Source organism: Octopus sinensis, linkage group LG7 (assembly GCF_006345805.1).
Source record: "Octopus sinensis linkage group LG7, ASM634580v1, whole genome shotgun sequence".
NCBI classification, from domain to species: Eukaryota; Metazoa; Mollusca; class Cephalopoda; order Octopoda; family Octopodidae; genus Octopus; species Octopus sinensis.
Genome location: NC_043003.1, coordinates 3021101 through 3041352, shown reverse-complemented (window position 1 = coordinate 3041352; position 20252 = coordinate 3021101). Strand labels below are relative to the sequence as shown.

General features: G+C 37.7%; 1 protein-coding gene across 2 annotated transcripts in view; it reads right to left on the bottom strand.

The window, feature by feature from the left end:
- Positions 1 to 1498: 1498 nt before the first annotated feature.
- The window catches only part of LOC115213957 (acetyl-coenzyme A synthetase, cytoplasmic), a 78136-nt gene continuing 59382 nt past the window's right edge, over positions 1499 to 20252 (bottom strand). The window contains exons 5-16 of one of the 2 annotated variants that reach the window (XM_029782961.2): positions 19064 to 19139; positions 18566 to 18686; positions 18219 to 18346; positions 17170 to 17362; positions 16073 to 16206; positions 14554 to 14686; positions 13145 to 13201; positions 11798 to 11881; positions 10537 to 10645; positions 8251 to 8450; positions 5747 to 5792; positions 1499 to 3769 (exon numbers count right to left, since the gene is read on the bottom strand). In XM_029782961.2, the coding sequence (XP_029638821.1) occupies positions 3564 to 3769; positions 5747 to 5792; positions 8251 to 8450; positions 10537 to 10645; positions 11798 to 11881; positions 13145 to 13201; positions 14554 to 14686; positions 16073 to 16206; positions 17170 to 17362; positions 18219 to 18346; positions 18566 to 18686; positions 19064 to 19139 (1487 nt within the window). In that variant the 3' untranslated portion in view covers positions 1499 to 3563. The remainder of the gene's footprint in view (positions 3770 to 5746; positions 5793 to 8250; positions 8451 to 10536; positions 10646 to 11797; positions 11882 to 13144; positions 13202 to 14553; positions 14687 to 16072; positions 16207 to 17169; positions 17363 to 18218; positions 18347 to 18565; positions 18687 to 19063; positions 19140 to 20252) is intronic. The other variant, XM_029782960.2, reaches the window with a different exon arrangement.

Genomic DNA, 20252 nt, shown 5'->3' with positions numbered 1-20252 from the left:
CCATTAAATATGGTATTTTAGACAAGGAGATTTCGTCTTCAATGACCAGAGAATCGCATGTCTACTGCGATTCGATATAAATTGTATTATATGGCAATATCATTATTATTGTTGTCGTTTAACAGCCGCTTTTCTATGCTAGCATGGGTCAGACAGAATTTGTTGACAGAGCCCTTCCTGTCGTCAACCCTTGCTTGCTTCCAAGCAAACATTTCCCCATGGCCAGACCTATTTTGCAGGAAAGAATAGAAATGAACAACATCGTTTGTATAATGGTTGTGTTCGTTTACAATCACCTCAAGATTTCAGGACATAGGTACACACACACACACACACACACGATGGGCTTCTTTCAGGTTCCATCTATCAGATCCCCAAATCCATTCACAAGGCTTTGGTCAGCCCTGGGGTTATAGTAGAAGACATTTGGCCCAGGTGCTACACAGTGGAACTGAACCCAAGACTAAATGGTTGGGAAGCTCTTTAACCATACAGCCACACCTGTAATGAATTTCCTTACAACAAAATTCTTTTAATGTTGTTTCAACAAGGTAATGGCCAGGGATTGAGAAAAAAAAAAAAGAAGTTAGATTAGATTTTCATAATAACAGACTTTTTGAATTTCGTTTGATGTGAACTTGTGTGTTGAAACAGATCCTGTTGTGTCTTGGGAAAGTCATTATGCGAATAACAATAAACACACACACACTGGTTCTATTTCACTTCTTTATTGTCCATCAATTGGTTAGCCACAAAAATAGCTAATCAATCAATCATTAATTTGTCTCAGACTCAGGACAGACATGGTAGAGAAAGAGCTTCTCATTAATGGGGGTTGCAAATAGCGATGAAAAGACTTTGACAAACAACTAATTGGTTGTTTAACCAACAAACAAAACAAACGATAATTAGTTAGTTAGTTAGGTAACTAACCAATTAACTAACAAAGAAGTGAAATAGAACCAGTGCATGTGTTTATTGGTGTTATGACCGTCCCAAATAACAGAATGTTATCAGTATTAGGGTGTGAGGAGGGAGAGTAAATTATTATTTTTATTGGAAGATATCTTTAATGTTTAATAGGAAATTTAAAAGTAACAAAAATGATAAAAAGGCAATTTTTTCTTTTTTCCAGTTATATAATTTATTATTCCAACATTTCTACAAATCTGAAAACACAAGCAACCTCCCACAAGATATTAACAGTAATAATTTAACAAGAAATGTATGATATTGAAATAACAGGAAAGCACAGGTTGAAAAGATAATGTTGAAAATTCCCTTGGAAAAACCTTCATAATGTCTTGGCAACAAAACTAAAATTCTAAAAAAATACTAGATTTGTCTGAGAAAATATCTAAATATATTGACACAAAAATATCCGAAAATTTAATTCACCATTTTATAATTTAATGTAAACATGGAATATAGCTACATGTTGATCTAATGCATTCAAAATAGTACAAATAGGCAAAAATCTAATTTAACAGTTTTTTTTAAAATTCAGTTTATAACAATTTGCTTCTTTTTTTTTTTGTATTTAGTTCATAACAAAAGTTATAATAAGCAACAAATTCAGAAAATTAGAAGTCAAATATGGATTGCATACTTTAAACTTTCAATAAGTAATTATCAAATAATAGTTTGAAATTTTGACATAAGACAATTTCGGGGGAGGGATTAAGTCAATTACATCAACCCCAGTATGCAACTGGTACTTATTTTATTGAAAGGCAAAGTTGACCTCGGCAAAATTTGAACTCAGAATGTAAAGACAGATGAAATGCCGCAAAGCATTTCGCCCAGCGTGCTAACATTTCTGCCAGCTCACTGCCTTAAGGATAATTATCAAAATATCAAAATTATAACAATGTTATGAAATTTATTTTTCCATGTAAATTGTTTTATTGCTTTTGGAATCAAAATGATTGATCAGATACAACAAAATACCAGGTTTCCTGTTTGAGAAACTGCACTAAATATATGGTATCCGTGTAAGGCATTGTTTAAAATTTATTGCTTTTATACTCAATATCAAATTGAATGTTTAGTGCCTATTTTATGCATATATATTTCAGAAATATATTCCAGGATATATATAGAAGTCTTTTAGAAAAGTCAGACACTTGTGACAATATTTATTGCTTCAGGAAGAGATCAAACTCACTATTTTATCAAGAGAATATTTTAATCTGCCACAGATATTTGCAGAGAATTTATGAATCACAGGAAATTTAATGCTGTAAATGGTTTTCACAACAACTTGAGAATATGATTAAAAGATTAAATACTAAAGATTGATGAGTATCATAATATTATTTTGGAAGTCAAATAAAATTGGAATGTTGTTTTGTTTTTGTGAAGAAATCATGAATGATGAATTACTGTTATGGAAAATTATTGCTTTAGGAATTGAGATTACCAAACAATATTATAATACAGAGAAGTTTTAGCATCGAGAACTTCCACTACAATGAAGCAAATATGAGGCCCTTTGGATTCTGGCTAATAAATTCTTCAAAAATTCTTTAACACAACAAATTTTTACTATGACTTACTAACTCTCATCTCTCTTAACCAAAATAATCTCAATGTAATGGAAACTTTTTATCAGAATCTTGTTTGTTTTTATTGCCAATAATGCTAACAAAACGAAGCGCCAAACGGTAAAAAACAGAAGTATTAAAATTACAAGAAAAAATGCAAAATCCGTTGCAAAATCTCCTTCAGAGAGTTCAGAGAAGAGTTTAGTTTTTAACAAGAAGTGAAAGAGTCATTCACCATTTTGTAACCATGGTAACAACTGCTATATATTTTCTGTTTCAGAAGGAGGGCAAGCGCTTAAAACATTAAGGTTCTTTCACTCCTCAGGACAAATAAACATACTGAATTCTTCAACAAACTCTTCTGTGGATGAATTTTTTTGCCAACACAATTCATCAGCATTTTCATCAGAGACGTGATTTTTTACCAGAACACACTATTCTCATTTTCTCCTTTCCAAAAGTTAATTTAAAGAAGAAAAAAAAAGAAGCACAATAGTGACCAATTCATCATCATTGATAAATAGAAACCTTATTTCTAGTGGAAGTTCCTTTCTGGCCATAAACAAACCAATAATTTACAAAGTGGTTGAGAGAGAGAGAGTAAATTAAACAAACAAATACAATATTTGATTGTTGTGATGCGTCTGAAGAGAGTATGGATTGTAATGCACACTGATCTTGTTGCAAACATTTCACTTGAACAAATTCCTAATACAGTAAACATTTTTTTTTAGAATCCTTCAAAGTACCAAATTCTAGCAATCTAATCTTATCAAAAAGAACAGTTTTTTTTTTCATAAGTTGAAATATTTCACTCAGAGAACAAATTCATTCATTAGTCTTACATATTACAAAACAATTAAATCTGAAATACCAACTATGATTAGAATAACGATATGTACTATGATTATCAAAAAGAAAAAAAAAAATAACAACAATTTCTAGAATTGGTCCAAAGTTTTCAATTTCACTTGAAATTTCCAAAGAACATGTAAGGTGAAAAGTTCTTCAATATTTTCAGGCTTTTATAGTTTGGGGTCTATGCTTCAAAATCAATCCTAAGACAGATTCATCAGCAAGAGTACTTATATCACCAAAATCTGTGTCTCCAACAGCAATTTTACGAAGAATTCTCCGCATAATCTTTCCAGATCGAGTTTTAGGCAAGCCAGGAGCATATTGGATATAATCTGGTTGGGCAAACGGTCCTATTTTGGTACGAACTGAAAATAAAATTGAAGACAAGAATATACAAATTATATCCTGGTCATGTAATTTTTAACGAACAAAACAAAAGACATTTTTGTAGTTCTGTAATTCCTAAGGTTTTAGGGAGAAGAAGCAAAAGTAGGAAGTGTAAAGTTATGACACATGGAACAGAATATTCTTCCTAATTTTGATACAAGGCCAGCAATCCTAGTGGGAAGGGTTAAGTCAATTTTGTCAACCCCAGTGCTCAACTGGTACGTATTTTATTGGTCCCCCCCCCAAAAAAGGATGAAAGTCAAAAAGCCAGAAGAACCTCCGAGCATTTTGTTCCACTCACCAACAATTCTTTTCTACTCTAGGTACAAGGCTCAAAATTTTGGGGGAGTGAGGGAAAGTTGAGTAGATCGACCCCAGTACGCAACTGGTACTTAATTTATCGACCCTGAAAGGATGAAAGGCAAAGTCGACCTCGGCAGAATTTGAACTCAGAATGTAACAGCAGACAAAATACTTATTTCTTTAGTACCCATAAGGGGCTAAACACAGAAAGGACAAACAAGGACAGACAGACGGATTAAGTCGATTATATTGACCCCAGTGTGTAACTGGTACTTATTTAATCAACCCCGAAAGGATGAAAGGCAAAGCTGACCTCGGCAGAATTTGAACTCAGAATGTAACAGCAGACAAAATACTTATTTCTTTACTACCCATAAGGGGCTAAACACAGAAAGGACAAACAAGGACAGACAGACGGATTAAATCGATTATATCAACCCCAGTGCGTAACTGGTACTTATTTAATCGACCCTGAAAGGATGAAAGGCAAAGTCAACCTTGGTGGAATTTGAACTCAGAACATAGAGGCAGACAAAATACCGCTAAGCATTTCGCCCGTCATGCTAACGTTTCTGCCAGCTTGCCACCTTCTTCCATTTAAATATTCTTTTCTACTCGAGGCACAAAGCCTGAAATTTTCAGGGAGTTGGGGAAAAGTTGAGTAGATCAACTCCAGTATGCAACTGGTACTTAATTTATCGACCCTGAAAGGATGACCAGCAAAGTTGACCTTGGCAGAATTTGAACTCAGAATGTAATGGCAGACGGAATGCTGCTAAGCATTTCACCTGGTGTGCTAACCGTTCTGCCAGCTCACCGCCTCACTCACCAACGATTCTATCAGATCGCTGCCTTTGACTGGTGAAACGTAAGAAGATTCAACAATGTTATTAGATTGATGGCTTTCTATCTTTTATTTGTTTCAGATGTTAGACTGTGGCCATGCTGGGGCACTGCCTCAAAGAATTTTAGTTGAACAAACTGACCCCAGTACATTTTGCTTTTTAAACCTGGCACTTACTCTATCGGTCTCAAACCTCACCACATTTCACACACACACAGTCTCTCTCTATCTCACACACAGTCTCTCTCTCTCTCTCTCTCTCTCTCACCTGCCCACACAGACTCTCTCTCTCTTTCACACACACACACACAAAACCCCCGTCCACATCCAAAACCTTACCTGTGCCTGTCTACTGATATAAAAAAACAAAAACAAGCAAGTGAAGGTACGTGGCTAAATGGTTAAGACATTCGGCTCAAGATTGTAAGGTTGGGAGTTCAATTCCTGGTGGTGCATTGTGCCCTTCAGCAAGACACTTTATTCTCAAGTTCCATCAGTCCACTCATCCAGCAAAGTGAGTCGTACCAGTAATTCAAAGGGGGTCAGTCTTCTGACACTCTGTCACACTGAACCTCCCATAGAAGTATGTTAAGGGAACACAGGCGTCTGTGGAGTACTCAGCCATTTGCACATCAGTTTCACGAGCAGGCTGTTCCATTAATCGGATCAACTGGAATCCTCGGCGTCATAACCAATGGAGCACTAGCGTGCGTGTGTGTGTGCATGCGTGCATGTGTGTGTGCGTGTGCATACATATGTATTTAGACTAACGACGTGAATACGTTAGGAAAGCATTGTCGTTAATTACCTTTGCATTTCAGTTCGGTGATCAATTTATCGGTCAGTTCAAATCCCTGGAAAACGAATTGAAAAGTCATCAAATCAAATCAAATTGAAATCTCAGAAAATCAAAGAAATTCTACCCATAATTCCCATGTTGAAGAATGACAGAATTAAAATCATTTGTGAAATGGTTCATGTATGTTCTTTTCTTCTCTAGGCACAAAGCCCGAAATTTTGAGGGAGGGGGCCAGTTGATTAGATCTACCCCAGTACGCAACTGGTACTTAATTTATCAACCCTGAAAGGATGAAAGGCAAAGTCAACCTTGCTGGAATTTGAAGTCAGAATGTATAAACAGATGAAATAGCGTTGAGCATTTCACCTGGCGTGCTAACATTTCTGCCAGCTCACTACCTGTATATTATGGCCATGTATACTATCATCACTCTCTAACATCCGTTTTCCATGCTGGCATGGATTGGATGGTTTCATAGGAGCTGGCAGGGCCAAGGAATAAACCAGGCTCCATTGTCTGTATTGGCATGGTTCCTGTGGTTGGATCCCTTCCTAATGCCAACCATTTTACAGAGTGCACTGGGTGCTTTTTACATGACATCAGCACCAGTGCTGTTTATGTGGCACCAGCACCAACAGGATTACCATGTAACCTGCAAGACAAAAACTCCCTCAGCTGTGCCATTTAACGAGAGATTAAAGGGACAGGAGAAGGCATCTTGCTGTATAAAATAGTAACCTCATTTATTATGTTTCAATCAGAATCTAAATAAAGATAAGATGGGAAAAGCTACAATCCTTGGAAGGGAACTGCTGTAGGGCTCACGTTCATAAGAAAAAGAAAATGGTTTAATTGATTCCATCAACAGAGGCTGAAGCTGCAATAAAGCAGAGAAGAAGACTCGAATGAACACAGGTGGGATTCATTCCGATGTCTTCACTGTGATCAAAGCTGATGTTAAGGGGACAGAAAGGGTTCCGAGGAAAGGAGGAGAATGTTTCTTGTATTAAGAGATGATCGTTAAGCACACAGAAAAATAACGAACTAATTACAAGAGGAAGAAAAATAAAACATCCTCATCATCATCATCATTTAACGTCTGCATTCCATGCTGGCATGGCTTAGATCAGGGGTCTCTAAAGTGGTCGATATCAACCCCTGGGGGTTGATGAGACTATTCAAGGGGTCGATAAATGCACATCTACTTAAGTATTATTATTTATTTATTTTCTTGTACATGGCGCAGGAGTGGCTGTGAGGTAAGTAGCTTGCTAACCAACCACATGGTTCCGGGTTCAGTCCCACTGCGTGGCATCTTGGGCAAGTGTCTTCTGCTATAGCCCCGGGCCGACCAATGCCTTGTGAGTGGATTTGGTAGACGGAAACTGAAAGAAGCCTGTCGTATATATGTATATATGTATGTGTGTGTGTGTGTTTGTGTTTGTCCCCCAGGCATTGCTTGACAACCGATGCTGGTGTGTTTACGTCCCCGTCACTTAACGGCTCAGCAAAAGAGACCGATAGAATAAGTACTGGGCTTACAAAGAATAAGTCCCGGGGTCGATTTGCTCGACTAAAAGGCGGTGCTCCAGCATGGCCGCAATCAAATGACTGAAACAAGTAAAAGAGTAAAGAGAGAGTATGCCTGGGGGGGGGGGGGTCAAGGATTCCATGAAGGGGTCAATTGTCTAAAATGTTTGGGGACCTCCGGATTAGAAGGTTTGACTGGAACTGGTAAGCCAGAGGATTGCACTGGGTTCCAGTCTGCTTTGGCATGGTTTTCTATGGCTGGATACCCTTCCTAATGCCAACCACTCTGATAGTGTAATGGGTGCTTTTTATGTGCCACCAACACGGGTGCCATTTGCGTGACACCAGCAATGGCCACAACTGTGATTTCACTTAGCTTGACGAATTTTCTCAAGCAGAGTATGTTGCCAAAGGTCTCAGTTGAGTCATCAAAATGAAAGTAATGAGAAGGAACACAGAATCCATCGTTAATTAGAGCAAAACTGACAATGGAAAATATGAAAGACTAAACACGACCGAGTGATGAAGAAACTTGCTTTCGAACCAAGTGGTTTTAGGTTCAGTCTCACTGTGCAGCACCTTAGGCAAGTGTCTTTTCTTTTATAGCCCAGGGTCAACCGATGCCTTGTGAATGAATTTGGTAGGCAGAAAACTGTGTGGAAGCCTGTTATGTATTTGTGTTTGCATGTAAGTATGCATATGTGTGTGTGTGTGAATGCCTTGATATGTGAGAATTGTAAACAAGTGCCACCATCATGCAAGCAGTGTCCCATGTTTCCAGTCTTCTGTAAAAATGTGTCTAGTGATGGGAAAATATGGCCTTACTCGGAGACAGGTGACAGGATGATCTGACATTGACCTTCTGCCTCAGCAAAATTCTGTCTGATCCATGGAAACATGGAAAGACGGACACTGAACCAACGATGATGATGATGATGGTGATGATGATGATTGTGTTCTTGTGCAGAATGTCCGCTACTTACATCATTGAGTATGACAAAGCCGTAGGTACATTCACCCTTCACAGAATGAGGATGAGACACAACGGCCGCCTCGGCGACAGCACTGTGTTCGGCAATGGCAGCCTCCACTTCTGCAGTGCTTATCAAATGCCCAGAGACATTGACCATGTCATCAATTCGACCAGTAATCCAGATGTAATCGTCTTCATCACGACGAGCACCTGAAACAAAAAGGGAAAAAATAAATCACAAAGTGGAAAATGAATTCAAGGTTATGGAAGGAGGTTGACAAACAGAGATGAACTTTCGAAACATTGATGGACAGGCGTGGCTGGGTGGGTAAGAAGCTTGCTCTCCACTCATGTGGTACTGGATTCAGTCCCACAGTGCTTTCTACTATGGTCCCAGGTCAACCAAAGCCTTGCAAGTGGATTTGGTAGACAGAAACTGAAAGAAGCCCATTATATACATACATACATACATATATATATATATATATATATGAGTTCAAATTCCGCACAGAGTGAAAGGCAGACTGTATGATGCGTGTGTACGAACAGCCATGCTACATGGCAGTGAAACATGGGCCGTGACTGCTGAGGATATGCGTAAGCTCGCAAGAAATGAAGCCAGTATGCTCCGATGGATGTGTAATGTCAGTACTCATACTCGGCAGAGTGTAAGTACCTTGAGAGAAAAGCTGGACCTAAGAAGCATCAGTTGTGGTGTGCAAGAGAGACATTTGCGCTGCTATGGTCATGTGGCGAGAATGGATGAAGATAGTTGTGTAAAAAAGTGCCACACCCTAGCGGTTGAGGGAACCTGTGGAAGAGGCAGACCCAGGAAAACCTGGGAGGAGGTGGTGAAGCACGACCTTCGAACTTTAGGTCTCACTGAGGAAATGACAAGAGACCGAGTCCTCTGGAAGTGTGCTGTGCGCGAGAAGACCCGGCAGGACAAGTGAGTCCATAACCCGTGGCCTTCTACATGGGATGGAGCCAGCCTACTCATGCATACCTTCCCTTCTTGGGACACAAAACTCTACTTGTGAAGACCTGAGGCAAGTGAGGATCAGAATCGAAATCGATCAATGGAAATTGCAGATGTGTTACCAGTGCCAGTGGCATGTAAGAGAACCTTCCGTTTCGCGACCGTTGCTAGCACCGCCCCGTTTCGTGTCCGTTGCCAGTCTCGCCTGGCCCTCGTGCCGGTGGCACATAAAAAGCACCATCCGTTCGTGGCCGTTTGCCAGCTCTGTCTGGCACCTATGCGGGTGGCACGTAAAAAGGACCCACTACACTCTCGGAGTGGTTGGCGTTAGGAAGGGCATCCAGCCGTAGAAACACTGCCAGATTTGACTGGGCCTGATGAAGCCTTCTGGCTTCACAGACCCCAGTAGAACCGTCCAACCCATGCTAGCATGGAAAACGGACGCTAAACGATGATGATGATGATGATGATATATATATATATGCATGTGTGTGTGTGTGTGTGCATCCATGGGTACCCTTACATTGACATCATGTGATGAGTGTAAATGAACATCAGCCTCATCACCATCATTTAATTTCCATATTCCATGCTGGCATGGGTCGGACAGTTTGTCAGGATCTGACGGGCCCAAGGCAGAAAGCTGGCAGAAACGTTAGCATGCCAGGCGAAATGCGTAGCCGTATTTCGTCTGTCTTTACGTTCTGAGTTCAAATTCTGCCAAGGTTGACTTTGCCTTTCATCCTTTCGGGGTCGATAAATTAAGTACCAGTTACGCACTGGAGTTGATGTAATCAACTTAATCTGTTTGTCTGTCCTTGTTTGTCCCTTCTGTGTTTAGCCCCTTGTGGTTAGTAAAGTAATAGGTATTTCGTCTGTCTTTACGTTCTGAGTTCAAATTCTGCCAAGGTCGACTTTGCCATTCATCCTTTCAGGGTTGATCAATTAAGTACCAGTTGCATACTGGAGTTGATTTAATCGACTGGCCCCTGTCCCCTAAAATATCGGGCCTTGTGCTTAGAGTAGAAAAGGATCTGATGGGCCCAAGGACCACATCGTGCTCCAGTGTCTGTATGGCATGGCTTCTACATGCGGGTGCCCTTACTAATACTAAAATATACAAGACCTAACCCCACATTCTGTAGAAACTGAATAAATTCATCTCAGAACTGATTCTAATTGACTATAATAATTCCATTATTAGTGCCTCCCCAACCTAATTACCAATATCAAAGTGACATTTCATTCCCCCCGCAACAACAAGTGCAAATCCTCAACAAAGAGAAAAGAAGTGAGTTTATATAAATTCATATTTACCGTCTCCTGTGCAATAATATCCGGGAAACTTCTTGAAATATGTCGTTTCAAACCTTTCGTGGTTGCCATAAACTGTTCTCATCATACCAGGCCATGGTTGTTTGAAAACCTAATTAATTAAAGAATAATTATCATTTCTCATTACAATGGTGTTCAATCACACTTTTCCACAAACACTCATCTAATCTTAATTCAACGTTTAACATTTTAGCATTCAGATTCCTTTGTCGAATCTAATTCGAATCTAATCCATATTGTTGTCAATTAATCTCACAGCTTCGAGATTTTGATGATGTGATTAATTTTGGGGTGATATTGTAGGGTAGGTATGAGAGGCCTGAACTGACCAATTTGCACATAAAACGCATAGAATATTCAAGCCAGACACGGCTGGTTTAAATGCCAAGGGGTCAAACAGTTCCACATTAAACAGATCTTAATACAAGTTTTAAAAAGTTAAGAAGAAGCAAAAGAATTCTCCTGAATTGTGAGACGAGAGACGAGCGAGACTCACACTCATCAAATATCATCCACATGATGGTTAAAAGAGGAATGCTTTATCAGAATAGACATCAGCGTGGCTGCATGGTAAGAAGTTCACTTCCCAACCACATGGTTCCAGGTTCAGTCTCACTGCGTGGCACCTTGGGCAAGTGTCTTCTACTATAGTTTTGAGTCGACCAAAGCCTTGTGAGTGGATTTGGTAGAGGGAAACTGAAAGAAGCCCTTCGAATGTTTAGTGTGAATGAATGTGTGTGTGTGTGTGTGTCCCACCACCACTTCAGATCAGATGTTGGTGTGTTTACACCCCTTTAACGTAGTAGTTTGGCCAAAGAGGCTGACAGAATACACACCAGGCTTTAAAAAAAAAAAAAGAAAGAAGCATTGGGGTTGGCAAAAACATTCTTCAAGGTGATGCCCCAGCATGGCCACAGTCTAATGACTGAAACAAGTAAAGTTAAAAGAAAAGATAATTTCTTGGAACTCTTAATTTGCTGGATTCTTCAGTTTGAAAGTGAAATGAAGGAAAATTTTTATGGAAAAATGTTTGTATTAACATTTGTTAATGATTTTGATGGAAAAGTAAAACTGAATGAAGTCCAGCCGTAGTTTGGAACCCTCTTCCTTTAGGGTCTCCCGACTAACTCTGATGGAAATAAAACATTCCCACTTTTTGTATTCTTGCACCATCACCATAACAACAACAACAACAACAACAGCAGCAAAAACGGAAGTTGAAATCTGGGAACCATTTCCTTACTAAATAGCCTTCTTCAACTGGTCCTTTTACTTCCTTCCCCTCAGCAGTTAAAATTGCAGGACGAATTCCAAAGAATGGGAAAGTCTGGAATGAGAAATACATTTGAAGATGATATATATATATATATATATATATGGCTACAGGGTTTATGAAGAAAAACTGTAACAGCATTTATTCTCACAACTGATGACAGACACAATTACTTAAACAGAGGGAATTGAGTTATTTCAAAGACTTCTATTTAGTTTAAAGAACAACAAGAGTAGACACTGCAACCACTGCTACTTCCACCATTTAGGGTCCATTTTCCATGCTGGCATGGGTTTGATGGTTTGACAGGAACTGGCAAACCAGAGAGTTGCACCAAACTCCAACTGTCTGTTTTGGCATGGTTTCTATGGCTACAAGCCCTTCCTAACACCAAACCCTTTTCAGTGTATTTGAGTGCTTTTCATGTGGCATCAGCACAGGTGTTTTTTTTTTACATGGCACAGTATGAAATATAAAGTTTAGCTAAAATAATCTCGACATACCTCAAGATTTCAAATGGTTTTTTTTCCTTCTAGCAAAATATACTTCTGCCAATGCAATTAACTTAATCAATAAGAGAATGAAGTTATTCCATTCTATATTTTTCTGGAAACCTGATTATATTTTCTTCTATATCTCACGTTTGTGTTTCTCCTTATAACTAATCGCTCCTTCATCCTTTAACCTGAAATTCAGACTGGAAAATGGAGCAAGACTATGTAATCAAGTGGATGGCCCAACAAGAGCTAGCAGGCGAGAGGACTGCACCAAGATCCAATGCCTGCTTTGGCTTGGTTGTTTCTATGGCACGATGCCCGTCCTGATAATCATACTTACATAAAAGAAGAAAAACAAAAAAAACCCAGAGGCTTTTCTTGGAAACTTTTTAATTAACGAAAGAGATCATTACCAGCATCGCCTTACTGGCACCTATGCTGTTGGCATGTGTAAAAAAAGAGAAAAATTCGAGCGAGGTCGTTGCCAGTACCGCCTGACTGGCCCCCGTGCAGGTGGCACACAAAAGCACCCACTACACTCTCGGAGTGGTTGGCGTTAGGAAAGGCATCCAGCTGTAGAAACTCTGCCAGCTCAGATTGGAGCCTGGTGCAGCCATCTGGCTTGCCAGCCCTCAGTCAAAATCGTCCAACCCATGCTAGCATGGAAAGCGGACGTTAAACGATGATGATGATGATGATGATGATGAAAGAGAAAATTTTCTGAAAATTTAATTTGCAGCAAAAATAAAGGAAACATTTTTATATAAAAAGGCTTTGCTAGAAAACAATTATATATTTTCCTGAAGGAAATTTTACTTACAGCGGATCCTGGCTTTGTAGGAGTTGCCCCAGGCAAAGGAGTTAGCACATGGCCACCCTAAAAATAATGTCAAAAATGAAAAATTATAAATTTAAAAAAATGTAAATGTTTAAACTAATTAAACAATTAAAACTAGCATTTTAAATTTTATATTATGCTATCAAATATATTAACAAAGATTTATGAATAAGAAATATCAGAGAAACAAGACAATCCATGTAAGGAACAGACAGAGTAAATATAACAACCGTGGCTGATGCCAGTGCCACCTGACTGGCTCCTGTGCCAGTGGCATGTAAAAAGCACCATTCAAGAGTGGTCAATGCCAGTACCGCCTGACTGACCCTCATGCCAGCAGCACGTAAAAAGCACCCACTACACTCTCAGAGTGGTTGGCATAAGGAAGGGCATCCAGTTGTAGAAACACTGCCAGATCAGATTGGAGCCTGGTGCAGCCTTCTGGCTTGCCAGTCCCCAGTCAAGCTGTCCAGCCCATACCAGCATGGAAAGCAGACGTTAACCAATGAAGATTATATATATATATGTACAAAGTAAGTTAGGAGTTATGGATGTAACCCACTAAGGAACAATATTTATCCAATACACTGTTGGTACAGTACCCAGATTCTTAATACATAAATGTTTTTAATTGCAATGCAATTAACTCATTTATTGTATTAAACAGGTGAAGGTAAAGAAATATTTTTACCGTAAATTTATAATACAAATAAGAAAATGGAGAAACGAATTTAGTTTGTTCATCAACTTTCGGATATTATAATGTTGGATTATAATATCCGTAAGTTGATGAACAAACTAAATTCGTTTCTCCATTTTCTTATTTGTATTAAATATATATATATATATATATACACATATATTTACACATACACACACTCACACACATACATACATACATACACCATCTCTTCTGTGTGTATAGATGATTGAAATTATTGATAAGAGGGGAAAAGAATGTGCCAAAGCCATCTGTGATACGACAACTAGTTTGGGATTAGATACGAGTAACAAAGTTAATTACACTAAGAGAAGGTAAATTAACTAAAACTAGAAACATTAAGTTAGATTCAGATCATAAATATGACAATTAGAAAAAAAAAACCCCTGCATAACACAATAAATCAGATTTTAAAAGAAATGTCTTCTCACTGTCCAACAAAATGTATTCTGGGAAAATTTCACTCCTTCAATATTTTATTCAATTTTGTGGACAAATAAAATGTTTTGTAAAAGAATGATATGAGGAAGTGTCAGATAAACTGTGTTATATGTGAATTGTATTATGTCACAAGAAGATGTGTGAAGACTTACGATATCCATGAGAGAATCTGATTAAGCTTTGTTATAAGAGATTCATTTGCAAAAGAAGAAATCTCAGTGGAACTTACCGTTTCCGTTTGCCAGAAAGTGTCAACAACAGCACATTTTCCTTTCCCAACCACATTGTGGTACCACAACCAAGCCTCAGGATTGATAGGTTCACCAACGCTACCCAGGACCTTCAGGGAACTCACATCATGACTAAAAAGAATCGATGAGAAAAAAAGTTGGTTTCACCATTTTCTTTTTTATTTTTGCAAATGATAGTAAAAAATGATAGTGGTTAAAACGAATTAATTAATCAGCTCTTACAATCGTAACTTTCAATATTATTATGACACAATATTGGATACAAACAACTTTGAAAAGCTGAAGGTGAATAAAATTATGCAGCAAAATATAATTAGTCAATCATTTGAATTTTTAGTTTTTAACAACGAACGGGAGACAACTCTGGCTATGTTTCTGCATTTTCCTTAAGACGTAGTTTTTGCCTTAAACTGCCCAAATAATGCTTTCTACTAAAGGCACAAGGTCTGGCGTATTGGAGGATGAGTTAAATCGATAACATCGACCCCGTTACTTGACTGGTACTTTATTTATCGACCCCGAAAGGGTGAAAGGCAAAGTCAACCTCAGCAGAATTTGAACTCAGAACGTAGCAACCAGTGAAATACTGCTAAGCATTTCAAATAATGGCAGACAAAAAGCTCAGTTGGCACAGAAAACAGAAATTAAAATAATTAAATATGGATTAAATAAATTTCAGAGATATTCATCTGGTCGTAACCTTTCGTTAACACATACCCAAGGCCTTTATTAAATTATTTTACGCACAACTAAATATTTATTTATCCTGTTTGAAAATACATTCACTTCAAACCAACTTTATTCCTGCACTTTTTCTGCCACCATTTTAAAACTATATTAAATTAAATTTAAATGTGTTTATTTTGGTTTCAAATGTGTCTCCATTATGTTTGTAGGAGTTTGTAAAATGCTGCCCCTTTTTATTGTTATATTTTGGGAGGGTCATTATGCTAATAATAAACACACACACTGATTCTATTTCACTTCTTATTTTCATTTCCCAATTGCTCAAACACTTAACGAATTAACTAATCAAATGTCTTGATTAATTGTTGTGCCAGGCAATCATTAAGGTTTGTCAAAGTCCTATCATCACCATTTGTAATTATAAACCCTATCAAAGATTATCCCTTTCTCCTTAATCTAATGATTCTGAAACCAACTCTTTTCTTAGTAACTCTTTTCTTCAAGACATCAGTTATAATTAGCCAAAATATTGCATTTGTTTTATGTTCAAACTGGCCAGATTTGGCCTATCACACCAACCCTACAATATCATTCTAACAATATACAATAAATCAATCAAATTCTTGAAACTAAAGGATAATGCATGATTAACTGCAAAACAATGTGAATAAATAAGCAAAATATTCGTCAGAATAATCTGAATGCCAAAGAGTTTAAGGAATTTACTAAATACACCACAACTGATTCCAGTGGATTGAAACACAACACAGTTCTAATGCAATGTTTAAATAAGAAACTGGGATATCTTACTTATTGACAAATTCGTCTCCATATTTCATCAGACATCTAATAGCAGTGGGGGCAGTATAGAATTTGGAAACTTTATATTTTTCCACAATCTCCCAGTAACGTCCAGCAGTTGGATAATATGGGACTCCTTCAAACTGTTGCAGAAAAATAAAATGAAGTGAATACGGTTACCGGAATAATGAGAAAAGCGAAATAAATCAGTAAAACAAGTGAATGCGACATTTATTGGAGCTGTTTTAACCATTTCCGAAGCGTATTTCTAATGAAATACATTGCCTGTGTGTTTCACTTAATTCTTAAAATAATTGACCCAACCTGTTTAAAAAGGATTTCGAATATCCAGGGACTAAACATGATCCACGTGTATGACTTCATGTTGAAAACTGTTTAAGGGAACAACAGAAGATAAAATAACAAGGTAGTTTTGGAAATAAATAAGTTGAGAGATTGCAGGCTCCATAAAGCAGTATGAAGCACAACAAGGATGGTGCTGAGCTGGAATTCATAAACCAAGGTAAAAAGACAACAAACAAACACCTTCTGTAGAGGTATTGTAAGAAAGAGGTGAACACACCTGGAAGGAAAGGTCTTGGATGAAGACATCAAGGGAACGCTTGTTTGTGCCATGCTTGAAAAAGGAGTTAAAAGCAATAAGGGTCAGATACATGAACATCATAATCAACCCCTGGACATGACTGTCTCAAGACCTGTAACTCAAAGGGGTCAGTTACCCAGTTCCCATGACATATAAATCATTGAAATCACATCCCCACCCCACTCAGAATGGGGCACCAATCCATTACAGGGGTCACTCATTTGCAATTGAGTGGACTGGAACAATGTGAAACGAAGTGTCTTGCTTAAGAGTACAATGTACTGCCCAGTTCAGGAATTGAAACTACGATATTCTGATCACGAGTGCAACACCCTAACTACTTGGCCACTCAGCTTCACCCATGTTCTATGACTTCTCAATAAAATATGTAATTTCAGATCTTCATTAGACAAAGTTCAAGAAACAGATGTGTGTGTGTGTGTGTGTGTGTGTCTGTCTGTCTGTCTCTGTGTGTTGTTTATAAAGAGAAATATCAGCTCACAATCACACTTGTTGATCCATTAACCAAGGGTCCGTAGCAGACATAACTATGGCCTGTGATCCAGCCAATATCAGCAGTACACCAGAACACATCGTCGTCATGATAGTCAAAGACATACTTGAATGTAGTGTAAGCATATAACATGTAGCCGCCGGTCGTATGGAGGACACCTTTTGGTTTTCCCGTAGATCCACTAAATGAGAAAGTGAAAGAAAATTTAAAAAATAAACACGTCATATATAACACACACACACACACATAAATATGTCATACTTTTACAAAACGAGGGTTGAAAGTGACTTTGAAGTTTTGACCTGTTAGCCTTCATCATGCTGCCTGATGAAGGCTGGCAGCTTGAAATACTCAAGTCATTGTCACACTTTTCATCATGTAAAAGTACAATGTGTACTCTAAAACAAAAAATGAGTAATTCTCAATTTTAATGTTAAACTGCTTTTATTATAACTCAAAATAAAAACAAACATTTATATCTATCAATTTATAACCAGCCATATATATATATATATATATATATATATATATATATTAGAAGAAATGAGGTACTCAGAAATCTGGATGGTTTTATATTTACAGATATTTATTAATATGTCACATGTTTTTATAAATCATATATCAGCGCTTGCGTCCACTCTAGTGGAGTCGTCAGATTGAACTTTTTCAGGAATTTTGTCTCTTTTTATAGTATTATTGAGTGTGTAGGGGTGGGGAGAGATATAAGGTAGTATAAGAGGGTGAGGAATGGGGAGAAAGTGAGAGAGAGTGCACGTGTGTGTGTGTGTCTGTATGTGTGTGTTCTCATTCCTAAGGTATTTTTCGATGTTATAATAATAATAACATTGAAAAATACCTAGGAATGAGAACCCAAGTTCAAAATTTCCTCAAGGCACCTGATGAAGGGTATATCAGCCGAAATGTTGTGTTAACAACAAACAAGATGAGGACAAATATCCGTCAAATGTAAATAATGTAAATAATGGCCATAATTCCTCATCCCTTAAATATAGAACTGTATAAAATGTTTTCTCTACCTCGTGTATAACATAAAAAGAGGATCTTCAGCATCACACCAGACTGGGGGACATTTCTTTGATTCTTCATCCGTTTTGGTCGACATTAAGTCATGCCACCATTTGTCACGAGAACTGTCCCAATTAATCTGTTGAAAACAAAACAAAATTGACATTGGAATGCTTAAAATTAACAATTTTTTAGAAACAAATATTGAATTTTTTTAGAGAAATATAAAAACATACGTGATCAAATAAAGGTATATACCGTAAAGGATGACCGTAAAGTCTGGATAATAAAGAATCCGGAATCAGCACCGAAGGTTCATTTTTTTGAGCAAAAAACAAAGAAACCAACATTAACTTACTTTCAGATCATAACACGGGCGTTTCGCAGGAATTTGCTGAGTACAACTGTTTCCGTTCCTCAGCTCATTCGGATTCGGACTCAGGTGGCGCACAACAATGCAATGATCAATATTGTAGCCACTGCACAAAAAAAAAAAAAAAAAAAAACATAATAAAATGGTGGTGCTTCACAAAATTATACTGGAGACATTTAGAAAAGCTGCTGACCAAAGTCTAGACAACAACAATAGGCTCAACATTATCTCCACCCTTAGCTTAAATCTTGTGTAGAAATTATCCTTCTGGTTATACAAGAAAAGGTTTCTTCCAGTTGTTTTCCATCAGTGTTAATTTGTTGGGTTGCAAAAAAAGGTGGTTCTCAATGGTATTTGAACTCAGGACGAAGAGAGGAGCCACAATGACTACCACAAAACAATTTACCTGGTGCTCTAACAACTCTGCCAACTGGCTACCTACACACACACACACTCATACACAAAGATATTTTTGACCCTTACTTTTCCTTGCAACGTTTGATGGCTTCATCAGCAATATTCTTCAAGTTTATTAATTTTGTTCCTCTCCACATGCCATCTGAAAGCAAACATCTGAGATACTTAAAAACCATTTCACATCATTTCTCTTATATTTTAATAACAATTTACCAAGTTTCAAACAAAATCACAACAGAACACATAAATTAATAACGAATATCTCATAATAGTTCTTACTATTGAGTTGTCAGAGAAATTCATTCAGGTTTTGTTCCCATTTATTTTTATCCTTATTTCTCATGAACCACTTTTAACAACTGAATCAATTTCTTTTTCTTTGCTGCTTACAACTTTTTACCAATGTTCCACTAACAGGTCAATGCTTAGCCTTGATTGATTTTACTCTTTTACTTGTTCCAGTCATTTGACTGTGGCCATGCTGGAGCACCACCTTTAGTCGAATAAATTGACCGCCAGGACTTATTCTTTGTAAGCCTAGTACTATTGGTTTCTTTTTTGCCGAAACATACACACACACACACACACACACATATATATATATACAACAGGCTTCTTTCGGTTTCCATCTACCAAATCCACTGACAAGGCTTTGGTTGGCCCAAGGCTATAATAGAAGATACTTGCCCAAGGTGCCACACAATGCGACTGAACCTGGAACCATGTGGTTGGGAAGCAAGCTTCTTACCGAACAGCCACTCCTTGAAAGATAAGGATTAATCTTTTCTACTCTAGGCACAAGGCCCAAATTTTTGGGGGAGGGCAGGCAATTAGTTCAACCCCAATACACAACTGGTACTTAGTTTATAGACCCTGAAAGGATAAAAGGCAAAGTTGACCTTGGTGGATTTTGAACTAAGAATGTAGACAAACAAAATACCGCTAAGCATTCCATCCCAAACGATTCTGTCAGCTTGCCGCCTTGAGATAAGGATTAACATAAATGGACAAAAAAACCCATTGAACTTATCTGACAACCCAATCAATTCAATAGTTAATTATGCTTTATAAATTTGTTATAATTGCTACATGATGGTGGACCAGTATTTGTTGATTTTCTTGCCATCTTTATCAAGGTCTCCCTCATATTTTTCTTTCTCTTCATTAGTTACCATTCCATGATAATCCTGTCCTTCTGGCATGTCCTACATGTCCATTCTCTCTCTCTCTTTTTCATGGGGTAAACACAAGACCT